The 13,620-nt window shown below is 40.4% G+C and overlaps 1 protein-coding gene across 1 annotated transcript in view; it reads right to left on the bottom strand.

Moving 5' to 3' along the window:
* Positions 1-291: 291 nt before the first annotated feature.
* GCLC (glutamate-cysteine ligase catalytic subunit) overlaps positions 292-13,620 on the bottom strand; it is a 39,733-nt gene continuing 26,404 nt past the window's right edge. The window contains exons 10-16 of the mRNA XM_077308868.1: positions 13,303-13,415; positions 12,087-12,179; positions 8,655-8,759; positions 4,324-4,405; positions 4,100-4,203; positions 3,080-3,200; positions 292-2,221 (exon numbers count right to left, since the gene is read on the bottom strand). Coding sequence (XP_077164983.1) covers positions 2,013-2,221; positions 3,080-3,200; positions 4,100-4,203; positions 4,324-4,405; positions 8,655-8,759; positions 12,087-12,179; positions 13,303-13,415 — 827 coding nt within the window. The 3' untranslated portion in view covers positions 292-2,012. The remainder of the gene's footprint in view (positions 2,222-3,079; positions 3,201-4,099; positions 4,204-4,323; positions 4,406-8,654; positions 8,760-12,086; positions 12,180-13,302; positions 13,416-13,620) is intronic.

Genomic DNA, 13,620 nt, shown 5'->3' with positions numbered 1-13,620 from the left:
TTCCAGTGCTCATGATTGAGTGTTTGGGGTAGGTAGTTATGTCAATCTGATGCATTGAAACAAAGCTTAAGTCCCGTGGCACCTTTAATACCAACAAAGTTTAATTCTGGTTGTAAACTTTTGTGCACATGTATCTGAGGAAGTGTGCATGCACACTAAAGCTTATTTTCAGAATTAAACTTAAAAGTGCCACTGGACTCAAACTCTGTGTGACTTTTGAGCTCTTTGGTCTAGCCTCAGAGCAGACTGTTATACCTTCAGGCTTAATCTGAATTGATGTTACACTCAAGATGAGGAAGTTCAAATTTTATTTATTCATTCCACAGATTAGTGATCCTTTGCCACTCCATTTACAACCTGGAACAAGCGCTTCCCTAAAGCACACCTACAAACACTGCACATTCTATTAACTCTACAAGTCATATCATTATGCAGTTTTACTGCACTTTTCAACATTTTTGGTAAGAAATCATTACACCTTAAGATATTAATATATGCTTGTTATTACAGATTTCATACTCTATAATATAGTAAGCCACTCTTATTGGCAGGTAATATCAAAAAGCCTTTTAAACCTCAGGTTATATTTACAATCTCAGAAATTATCTTAGTTTTAGATTCTATACAGTTTTTAAACTCCAGGCTCCTGATTCAGAGAAGGATTTGTGAATTCCATGATTCCTCTAGAAATACTCATATACTAGAGAAGGTGTAGCTTCTAGGAAACAAGGGGGAACATTTTGTTGTGTCACAAGAAAAAAAATACAAAAATGATCTCGGTTCTAATTTATCACCCTCCTTTTCTGCTATTGGTGCTCTTATTCTCCTGCAGTTTGTTTTGTCTCTTTAGTTTTGTGGAGCACTCGACTTGGGCCCAGTCAGGAATTCAGCTGAATAGAGGCTCCCAATTTTTGTGTGGGAAGAAAATATATCATTCTGGCTTCTATGCCACCTTGGTGCAAACTCCGTGGATACATATTGTCTTATCCGTACCTGTCTTATTCTCCCATAATCAGGGAAGAATCTTCAAGCAAGATAAATATGTGAGATGGACTTTTACATTGGGGGGGGGAGAGGGGGACCCAAGGAAAAAAGACTGAGCAAGCCCATTGGATTCATGATCGCTTCAGGAAGGTAAGCACATTATCTGTTTTGACTACAAAAGGATGTGGTGACATTAAGAATTATTTGCCCTTAAAAGGCCACTGCATTTCCCTGCAGCCAAGGGAGAAACATTCTAAAGGCTCCAGCTATCAAAAACGAAGTACATGTATTGAATCAGGTAAAATGAATGTGACAGATCTAGAGCAAGGGTACAAACAAGCAGTGCAGGAATATGCTGGCTACCTTCCAACATAGCAAATTAGAAGTTGTTTTGAATTCCAGATAATTCTATCCCATCAATGGCAGAAATGAAAATCTACTTAAATCCAAGTTTATGTAGCAGGCTGCTTGACTACAAATCTGATTCCTATGAGACTTTGGACAGGGAAAATACGAAGACTGTAAATTCATCAGATCCTCATAGCAGGGGAGGGAAACGTGAATCAGGGACTGATCCCCCTCCCCCCCCCCCAATATGCAGTAAATTCTTTAATGCATTCCAGATAACAAAAGTCAGAGTAGCCATTCAAAGTCTGGAATGCTGAAAATACACAAGTGCCATTACAGTACCTTTACAAAGTTGTGTGCCTGGCCCACCCCAGAATTAGCATATAAAAAAGTTACAGGCTGGTTCACAATGACTTTCAGTATAATGTTATTAAAATATGCTGATGTTAAATCAAAAAAATATTTTACTATTTACATGTACACAGTATAAACCTTAAATATAAGAATATGCCTATTTTAGGAAGCTTTAAAAGACTATTCAGGGAGATTGGCCCATCGTGTAATGCAGAAGAACCATTACTGGTCTTCACACTAAGAAATTGCAAGTATTTCACAGTACGGTCACTAGTGCTTCAGCAGAGAATGTTTTTTGCCTCCCCACCCTGGGCGAGAGCCTTCCATCAAAAGGCACTGCTTTTAGTCCCTGCATATTTTACTTTGTTAACACAGGCGCCGAGCAACTCGGGGCACTCCACTTGCTCTTGTGCAATCTGATTGCATCGCCAAATCAGGCTGTAATTCATTTCCTCCGTGATCACACTATCTTGCTTGTAATCGGGGTGGTTCGCAACGAACTCTCTCATCCAGCGGGCAGCTGTCATCAGTTCTCCTAGGGAGGAGGAAAAGGTCATAGTAGAAATTCATGGGAAAATTTAACATAAAGATTTGTTTATATCTTGCCCTTTCTCAAGGGCTCAGGGCAGGTAACAACAACACAAGTATCACAATAGAATACAATATCAGTAAAATAAACAGTAGCTAATATTAAAATCCTAAAATATAGTTTATATTCAGTTTAAAAATTGAATTCATTCTAAAATTGTACCTCTTTATCTGGTGAGAGAAGCTATATAAGCTTGTTAGATTGGGGGGGGGGGGAGCCGGGAGAGATACAACTGAAGTTTTGGGCAGGGAAGTCAGATTTTGGTATTATTTAAGGCCTCAGCAACCTGCTAGAACAACAGGTTTACAAGCCCTGTGGAACGGGCCCAGGTCCTACAGGGCCCTGATCCTACCAGGTAGAGCGTCCCACCAGGCTGAGGCCATTTTAACCTCTGTGGCTGGGGATCTTTAGCAAATTTCGCCTGGTGGATCTCAATCTCCTTCATCTCACATGTTGTCTTATATACAGTCCTTTCCATTTTCTTTTTATTCAAAGCCTGAGGCATGGAAGAAAAGTCCTCACTGGGCCACTGTTAGATGCTTTTAGAAATGTTATTTATTTCATTTATACCTGGCTTTCCTCCCCAAAGACACCTCTCCTCTGCTTTGTCCACTCAGCAACGTTGTGAAGGTTAGGCAAAGAGCGTGGGACCAGCCCAGAGGTCACCCTGCAAGTTCCCATGGCAGAGTGGCAATTCAACCATGGGGTGTCCCCCACATCCTAATTCAGCACTCTATCCACTAGACCACCCCGCCCCTTGCTCAACCATCTGTTATCCGAAGCAACATCTAGACATTTTCATACCTGATGCCCTTTTCTTTATCAGTTTTAAATAATTTAGAATGCTGCATCTTGTATCCACATCCACTTCCATGTTTTCAAGGTAAGAGTTTAAAATAGGAATTAAGCCAGGAAACACACCCTCCTGTTTTAAGAAAAAACAATGGTTGAACTCTTTGCTTTAGGTTAATCATTACACCACTCCCCTCTTTTAAATTTAAAATTTCACAAGTCTTGATTTAATAAAGCCTTTCTCACCTTTTCTTCCACTGAGAAAGCCCTGAAATATTCTTCAGGCTTTGAGAAACCCCAGAAGTGGCATGATTGTGCAGAATATGTTTGGGAAGCATAGCTGTGTACATGCCCACCTGGGGCCCTTCCCCTTCCTTTCCCACCTGCTCCAGGCCTATCATTGTCCATGGGGGGGGGGTCAACATCACCATATATGGTCATATCACCCGATAAATGTTTAACAAATATATACAAAATTAACTCCCAGCCATTCAGCAAAACCTTCCAGGGCCGTCAAGCAACCCAGGGTTTTTGAAATCCTGGTTGAGAAAACCTGCTTTAACTTCTTAAGTATATTGGTTTAAAATCCTCTCTTAATCCTCTTAAAAAAAATGGTGCCAAAAGGATAAAGTAAGTTTATACTGTGCTTTACAACACAATCATTCTTGAAATGTTTTTCATTTTAATAACTAAAAACCATCAGTGCTCGGTGAGGTGGATTGAGGAGTAACATTCATTTCTTTAGCTAAGGGAATATATCAAGAGGGAAAGAAAATATTGGTTTTCTGCTTTAACGCTAGGTAGCCTCCAGCCACATGACATCAGCAACAGGAAAGCCAAAAATAAGATGCCTGAATGCTGTCCTCTGCTGCTTCAATGAGTGGGGGGGGGGACCTCAGTGGAAGTATTCGGGATGACTGTACCAGGACACAAGGGGTCAGTAATAAGGTTTGTGCATGCACCCACCCACCTAATTGTGTGTGATTGTTATACGTTAATTACTGCTTTGCCAGAATGAGAAGCCATTCTCACCTTGCCATTGATTATTGTATCAATGCTCATTAAGGTATACTCTTCTGCATCTGTTTCTGTACCATTCTGCGCTGGGCCACATCCATCGACTACAGCATTGCCACCTTTGCAAAGGGACAAAAAAGATGGCGGTTGGGGGGGGGGGAGATCAGACAAAGTAATTAGGCTCTTTTTCCACGAGTTGGTGTCCATGAAATCAACCGACTATCAAGCAGCAAGCATACCTTTACTAATATCTTTCCTGAAATAAAACATGCCCTGTCGGACAGCATCCCGTTTCTGAGCTTCTTTCATGTTTTCATCCACCTAAGAGAGGGGGGGAAGGGGAAAAGGTTAAATGGGACTCCAGGGATGGCCTGTGGGTATTTGAAATCATGTTTTAGGGGCTTGCTTATGCTGCTGAATTCCTGCATGTAATTGCATATTTAGACACGTGACCCTTCAAATCAGGGGGAACTAGACTGTCTGCATGGTGAGGCAGCAACAATTGCTCTTACGAAAAACAGATGGTCACTCACACCGGCTCCTTATCGCAGTTGTGCATTTATGGATGAGGTCACACAAAACTCTTCCAAAATCTCTTACTACAAGTAAAGGGATGGGAACCTAACACATCCTGCTTAGAGAAAATAGTTTTTATTTTTAAAGAGAGACTACTGCTCACCACTAAACTGGAATTCTTTTCTCATGTGGGAAAGGTAACACCCAACTGGCTGTTCTATCAGGCAGATCAGTGGTTTTCACATTGTTCGGGGAAACCCTGGAAGTTTATTGCAGGCTACCTTAAAACCAAAGGTACTCAGTAACATGCAGCTGCAAGGGTACATTGTCTGCAGCCATGTTACAGCGTTGGTTTCCCCCCATTTTCCTGGTCCATCCTTATATGCATGCAGAAGACAGACTTTTTAATGGGCAAGTTTGCCTACTACACACTTTAAAATATTGATTTTAAATCGCTTTTTGTTTTTAAATATGCTGATAAAGGGAGAACCAATGGTCTCGTTGTTGGAAATGGCTTTATTTTTAATGTAATATTGTGATTTACTGTCTTCTTGTAAAGTGCCCAAAGGGTCCTTTTTATATTAAAGGGGCGGGATGTTAACCCTGATAACAAATAAGGTTTCCTACATGTTTAGTAACAGTAAGGTCCAAGCAGGAGTCTACAACATTCCCTGTAAGACACATGAACTTAATTGAGAAGGATGCCAGGAAGATTTGAAAACCACTGAATTTGGAATTTGAAGTACATCAGTAACAGAAGCATGTTACTGACAAAAACAGCTTGCCTTTTGATTTTGTTAAAGTACATTCATTTACATTGGAAAGGGTCATGCTGCCTCTTTAGAATCCTGCCTGAGGCAGCTTATAAATTACAATCAATATGAAACCATGCATTATGTTCTTAAATACTGCATTGGAAGAAGACTGGAGAATAAGGTACCTAGACAAATCATTATAATTAAGACCAAGAGACCAGACATTTGGAAAAGATAAAAGTTGTACCACTTTATTTGTCCATTTGGATTTTCAGCTGAAAACAAGCATTGGGCAGGAAAAAATGTTAGATGAAATTACTCCAAATTTTGACTCCCCACCCCTCGGTTTCCTTGTCGCTACATAAAAATAATAAACACTAATACAGAGTACTGTAACATTACAAATCCACAAACTATGAAATATGCGCATGTACTGGGGAGGGCTGGGGGGAGTGTGTATTTAAAAAAGGAAAGGTTCATAAGGTCATACACAGTTGTTCTCATATCTCAACTAAAAATGAAGGTAGAGGACCTAGGCTCCCTAAATATATGGAGTACTGAGCACATGCTTGTCAACATTAAAGGAATCTGGCATTCAGCAACTAACATTCGCAGTCTTTCAGGGATTTTGAAGCAGTGCTTTGCCAAACTTTTGAAAAAGGGGCCTGTATTCTTGGCCTGGTCCATGATTTTTAATAAATCCAGTGATACTACGTCAGTACTGATGGCTTACGGCTTGTTTTTAAAGACTAAAATGTTCTGCCTGATGTATAACGTCATCTGCCCTAAAGAGATGAAGACAATTGCGAGGACAAGTTCCCACAGTTCCTCTGTTACAGCGTGCTGAGATGTGAGGCCAGGAAATCATCAATGAAAGTGGGTTTTTCATACACACCTACTTCACTGGTTCATTGTAACTGCACTAATCAACCCACTAGAGAACTGGCATGGTGCCTAGTTAAAAGATTAAAACCATTACGAAGCCAAATGGCAAGATACAACAAGCAACTGTTTTAACAGCAAAAATTTAATAAAACACATTAATATACCTGTTTATGCAAAAGTCTTCCCACAAACAAAAATTACACCATCCCAGTAAACTAACTACAATGATCGCTAAGCAGGAAGTTCCTCTTAAGAGTATATGCCATGAAAGTAGGTTTATTCTTCATTGCAATGTGCCATGTTATTTATTTTGGACAACAGTATGTGAAGTAGAGCTTCCTCCAAACACCTTAAAGCCTGAGGACAGCATCAAGGAGCTACAAAATCTCACACAGCAGCATCATGTTGTTATAGTAAAAACAAGGAAGCAAACTGCTAACTCAAAATAGTAAAGTAATCCCAAATTGGGGGGGGGGGGACGACACTCAAAAAAGCCAAGAATCTCTTTTTTAAAAGGTTTTTTTCCCCCACTTAAGTTCTATTTAAAAGAATGCCTACCTCACAATTATGTAAAACAGAACAAAACAAGAGAAATACCTCTGTAGAGAGGCTCTACTACAAACGTGGCCAACAAAACTGGTTATTTACTTTAAACCAGGCTTTCATAAAACCCTGGGGTTTGACAGCCCTGGAAATGTTTCCTGAATGGGTGGGAGTTAATTTTTTATATGTTTCACATTTGTTAAGCATTTATTGGATGATATGATATGATTATATATGGTCATGTTGACCCGCCTCCCCCTCTCAAAATGGCCAGTGATGGGCCTGGAAGGGCTCTGAGGAGAGGCTCTGGGTAGGCATGTACACAGCTATTCTTCCCAACCATATTCTGCAGGATCATACAACTTCTGGGGTTTCTTGAAGCCTGAAGAATATTTCAGGGTTTCTCAATGGTAAAAAAAGGTGAGAAAGGCTGCTTTAGATATGTGAAATTCAGCTTTTCTTCCATTTCAAATTTTTGGTTTTCACTGCTAAGTAACAAAAACAAAAATAAGCAAGATTCTGCTGTGAAAGGCCCTCTCCCTGTCACAATTTACTTATAGAAACTTGCTTTGCTTCCCAATCTGAAGAGAGTGGACTAGCCTCAGTATCCTGGTCAGGGCCAGACACACAACACCTCAAACCACTGTCTTCAGCCATGCCTGTCTAAAGGTGCAACGTCACGTTCTAATTCAGTCCAACTTTCTCCTTGGCTCCTCTACACTTCAGTTGCAAGTCTCCACCATGCAACTTCAGGTTCCAACTTTTCAGGCCACAGCCATCTTCCTAGTGTAGCTGCCACAGCATATAGGCCTCTTAATTTTACACTGTTGTTACTTCAGAGTCCCCTTCTTGCTTCAGTTGCCTGTCTCCTCCCTCCTTTGCCTCACCCTTATTCTCTACCTACATGGACTTTTCCTCTGGACACTTATTCCCAGATGATCTTCAATATATCCCACTTTCCCTTCTCTCAGAGAAACTAGACAGCAAACAGTTTAGTTTTCTGAACAGGTGAATATTCTGTGCTACTACACCACCTCAGTTTATTGCAGCCGATACACTATAACAATATAGTATTGGCCATCAACTCTTTAGGGTGTAACCAAGCAAGACAGGTCTTAAATATAAAAACAAAGCATTTTTTCTTTTAGAGAAAAAATTCAAATGCTCACCTATGACAGATCCCCAGGAGATGGAGCTTTAAGGAAAAATATCACAAGAGTCCTGATAACGGACGAACTAGCAACATTGCTAATATGCAAAGAATATTTTTTTTATATTTGTCATTTTTACATTTCTACATCCAAGAAAAAGAAAAAGAAAAAAATCTCAGGACAGGAAAGCAAAATAACCTTATTGCAAGGTCACATCTTCTAACAACAATTTACACCTTGAATGTGATTACTGAATATAGCTAATAGAGTTTCCCACACTGTTTTTATGTGCAGCTTTCAGAAATATTGCACATAAGGTAATTTGATCTTAAATGCAGCATGAACATGCCATGATATGACATCTTTCAAAAGGATGCATCTGGCATGCTGCATGCAATGTGTGTCTGAAGGTCTTCTCTAAAGACAAGTTACGCATTACACCTGGCAAAAGACTTCTGTCCAAAATGGCATCCCCTTACGGCAAGCTCTCCTTGACTCTCCTTGCATTTAAAGGGACATTTCTCTGTGATGTCATCACATGGTACATTTCCTGTCACTTTCTGTGTCACCCGACTGCCGCAAATGGGACAGGGCAATTATGGTGCCACACAGGGAAAATTATGGGAAGGAGTTCCACACAGAGGCCATATACAACCTTATTACCAACTTTTAAGCATTACCAGTTATCAGATGAAGGTCAGGAAAAAAAGTTACTCTTACCTTGGACAAAGGAATCAGGAAGTCCAGTTTGTATGAAAGAATTACTCTGGTCAGCAGCACCACAAATACAACGTAGGCAGAATTTTCAAAGTCTGTTAACTGAACCTAAGAATTGGGGAGGGGGAGAAGACAAGTCTAAGCTATCAGTGTGGTAATCCCACATAATGGAGTTGTATAGCAATTTCAAAGTCTTAACAAAAAGATCAGAGGACCTAACACAGATGATTTACTGCCTAGGAGAGATGAGAGATTAAAAGCAAATTTAAGGTTCGCTCTCTTCCTCTTTATGGGAGAAAGTATTGACAAAATCAGAAGTTCAGTTCAGAAGCAACACCAAACCAGAGTTAAATCAACTACAGTCAGTGTGATTGTCTGAAGGTCAGTCACTCCACTGAGGAGGGCTAGTTCAGGTCTGCCAACCCAGGAACCAAAGTTGGCTTCTTAACAATTCTTAATTACAATTGTACGATGTATGAACACAGGCATTCTGGGCTTACTCCTAACTTTCCCACCCAATGCCCTCCCAGGCTACAGAGAGAAGGCAATAAAATCAGTATGTGTTGAGGCAGATGTCTATGAGCATAATCCTAGTTTCAGAGGCATGGGGTCTACCTCACATGGTAACTGAAGGAAACCATGTGTTGATGTTCTGCTCCTTCTGTAAAATCACAGTAGATATTGTCATGCCCTGGAGATGCAAGGTTCTTTCTTTGAATTGCTCCAGGGAGTTTCTGGCATTCTGACAGCTGCCTGTGTTCTCAAAAGGTTAGAGAGCAGAGATGAGTTTCCACAGAGAGATAACTCACCAGGAAGGACAGGATGGATAGTTCTTGTAAAACATGATCTGGGTATTGAGATTTGTGGTATGTGCATTGTAATTAGTTTGGGGTTCACCTTCCCATATGGGGAGTACATTCCCTAAATCTGAACTAGTTAAGAGGTTTCCTACCAGAGAAGGCAGGAAGGGTTAAAACATTTGGTACCATCCATGAGTCTTTGTTCAAATGTTGAATTGATTCCCCTGTATGCAACTGGTGGGGATCAAGATGTGCTTTTGTTCCAGTCACCTGGGGGTGGGGTGAGAAGTATACAGTCTTTAGCTTAGTGTTATTTTTTTCTGTTCTTTCACTAGATCTTTAATCAATAGGCATGAAAGATTATTGTCTGTCTTGTGCTCTAACTTAATCTGTAAGCGAGCCTTTAAGCGAGCAGACTGTGGTTCAAGTCCTCTTTGCCTTAGGCACTCATACTCAAAAATGCGGAAACAGAGGAATGAAGTATTTGGGAAACTCTGCCCTTCACACAGGTTCAGAGGCAGCCTTAACTAGTGTGCCCCAAGTCACTGGAAGCATAGGAGGCTGGATTTCTAATTTGGGGCGGTGACACAAAGAAGAAGAACACGCTTTCCATGCACACCACTTGCTTATAAACACAACAAAAGACCAAGGACAAGTTTATGACATACATAGGATTCAGACAGTCTAAAAAAATGGTGATGGATATAATTATTACTGAATTAAACAAGAAGCTATATTTTATAGAAACCCCTGATATTAAGTAAGATTTGTTCAGGCTCACATCCTTATCCGTGGTTCCTCTATATATTTATGAAACAGCCTGGGGGGGTGGGGGCTGTCCAGCTGTCCAAGTTGGAATAGAGCCAACTAGGGTGCAGCCAGCTTTGCCCTGATTGGCGCCCCTCCAGCTCCCACCCTCTGTCCCTGGACTCTAGCCCCTTTGCTCTCAGACATGCCTCAATGCCTGGAGCCAGCAGCAGGTAAGGAGAGAGGACCCTGGGCAAAGGGTCATGGTGAAGGACCTGCTAACGAGGGCCTCTTGGCCCACTAAGCAGGGCCTGCTAATGAGGGACTCCCAGCCTGCTGACTGCCCGCTAGGGAGCTCTGTCCCGGGCCTGCTAACGAGCTGGCCAGCCCCCACCCGTCCCACTTGATCTGCAGCCCAAGGCCTCCTTAAGCTGCCTGGCCGGGGACCAGGGGAGGGGACCCTTTCAAGGCCCGTTCTTAGGAACGGGCTTTGAAGCAAGTCCTCTTCATAAGAGTACCTCTAAATATCAATCTGTAGAAAGCAGAATGCCATGGCTAGGAGAAATGCCATCCAGCCCTAAAGCCTCCGTGGAAGTAATCCTACTACAATGTTCCAGAGTAGCCAACTGATTTTTGCAGAAGCATCTTACCGTTAAGATGCCAAAACTTGCATAAGTTTATGTCCAAAAGAACTGATTTAGGGGCTGCAAATATTTCTAGATATCATGTAAATAAGACCTTATCCTGTTACGATTCTTACAGATTAGGAGATTACCCATCTATCGGGATTCTTCTTTCAAACTAATTAGAAGTCTACTGCTGACAGTTACTGCAATACAAGAAAAATTTTACCGACTCCCTCTCCCTGTAGGGTCTTTAAGGCTAGTGTGCAACAACCCCTTCCCTACTAAGGTTTTATTAGGCAGGTGCCACCTTATCCATTTGCACGAGAGGCTTTGTCCTTGTGGTGTGGGTTTGTCTGATGCAATACTGCATATCATTTTAGAACGCCCTTTTCACAAAGTGCCCTGCCAGAAATTTCTTTCAACCATCCTGCAGAATGGGATTAATACAAATCAAGGAAACCTGTGCCAGCTTCTTCTACATGATAATGATCCTTGTATTACACAGGTGGTCACCACCTTTTGAGAGACTATTATTAAGGTGGATTTCAAACTGCTTCTTTAAAACTGTTTACACACTTTTAATACTGATTGGTGCTGTGATTTTGTACCCATTTTACAATTTATATTGTTTTACATATTTTACATGCCATTAAAAGTATCAACGGATTGAGCTATGTTTGGGACACTGATAATGTTCAGCAATTTTGAAAACTTGGTCCAGGTTTAAGTAATTTACCGGACACTGAAATATGCACGGCATGCACGAGTAAACAGAAATATTAACTTGGATGCCAAAAGTTGTCCAGTGTCTCCCCTTCCACAACAGCCTGAATCATCCGCTGAAAGGCAAGAAAGTTGTGCTCTGTGGACAGATATACTTGCACTCAGGGAATCACTTATCTGGATCCTACAGCTTAAAAAAAATATTGTTTGAGATTAAGCAATATATCAAGGATGAAGTGAGGTCACAATAAAGAGAGTGCTTTGCTCACTATAATTTCAAGATGTCCCCAACATGCTTTTAGCCAACGCACAGAACAGGACATGGATTTGACAGATGGTGGAACAACTGCATCCCAATTTGTGGCCAAACCATCACTGCCTGGGTCAGAGCTCAACTACGTACTATTATTAAAACCCAAGACAGTTTAGGCAACAAATGATAGGCAGGAGTGGAAATCATGAATACTTGAGTTTTAAGGCCTACTGCAAATTTTTCAACCCAGAGATTTTGAAATGGATATTCTGATGAACATGCTCACCTCCATTGGTCTGAACTCAACTCTCCACCCAATATCAGAGTTTGGAGGTGGTGGTTTAAATCTCATAGTCTGCCAGTTTGTTGACTGAATATTCTGCAAGAGAAAAGAATGATATATTGATTATATTTCCTACCTGCTGGTCAGATCAACAAGTAAATGGCTCCCAATAACTTGAAGAAACTAATCTTTTAAAACTGTGGCTTATATTTGAAATGCAAAATAAAAAGCAATAAGCTATCAGAACAAGTGCTTTCATTTCAAAATCTTGCGGGGGCCACTAGGCAGACTGAGGTCATCAGCCCCCATCCATCCCGAGGTTAGTGTTGGTAGGAAGGGGATCCTCCCCCCTTTTTCTACCGCCGCACTTGGATTGTTTATTTTGCATAGATTATTTGCTAGTGGTTATTATGAGTTTTTATTGGGGTTTTTAGGCATTGGGATTTTATGTATTGGGGTTTTATAAACAAACAAATAAATTAGCACTGAAACCCCTGCATATATGTAGGGGCTTCAGGCTGACAATCATTCATAATTTGATATTATTCACATCTTTCATGAAAAATATCCCAGTCACAAACTGGGAGACAAATATTAAAAATACAAAGCAGTAAAAAGAATAAGCCTTTATATATATTGCTATTCTAGTTGAATATGTCTTTTGAAAACAGGAGGCACTTTCATCTGTATTTTCAGTTTAAGGGAAGCGGGGAGAAAAGAGAGCGCAGGCTTTGTTAAAGGCATTTCAGGAACAAAAATTTTAATGTATTTTGTGTTTTAAAGATACAATTTCCTCAGTAAATCTGACATTGCTAGAAGTCTGCCAAAAAATTCTATAACAGGAATGCATATATAACTTACAAAATCCCACATCATTAACATGCAAACCCTTCTACTAGGAATACCAGCTGTACTTTGAATTATCATCCACATGCCTTGTTTTAGGTGCACTTATGCTAATAGCTGTATGATATTAAAGCCAGAAATTTACCCTCCCTTTAACAGGTAGGCAAGCACCATCATCATTTCTAGCAGAAGCGCAGCTTTACCAGAAATGTCAATGCTGCATCACTTGCTACCGTAAATAATTACTTGGGATATTTTAAAATAACCTGAATGGTTGGCTTCTCTTCTATTGTACTACCTTCAAGTTATCCATAACACATTGAACATATACACACAAACAAATTAAAGTAAGCAAACTGGATTAGGATACAACCTCAAAATGATCAGATTCATTTGCATCATCCAGATGAATTTTCTCTTCAAATAAAGTCAATGGATCTCGAATAAATAAGTGAGCAATATGCTGTGCCAAAAGATGGTCTATGCCTATAAAACCAACAGGGGTGGAATATAAGCCAATATTAAAAGAAAGAACAAGCATACCAAATACCATGATAAACAAGCAGCCACAGTAGCAATATATATTTGCGTGCAATCACCACACCAAACATGTCTGGAGAAGTGAAATACCTGCCACACAAAAAAAACAAAAAACTGAAATTGAACATTTTAGAATATAAAGGAAAAATCT

This window comes from Paroedura picta, chromosome 1 (assembly GCF_049243985.1).
Source record: "Paroedura picta isolate Pp20150507F chromosome 1, Ppicta_v3.0, whole genome shotgun sequence".
Classification (NCBI taxonomy): Eukaryota; Metazoa; Chordata; class Lepidosauria; order Squamata; family Gekkonidae; genus Paroedura; species Paroedura picta.
Note: the sequence above shows the minus strand (reverse complement) of the source record. Positions and strands in the feature narration are given on the sequence as shown.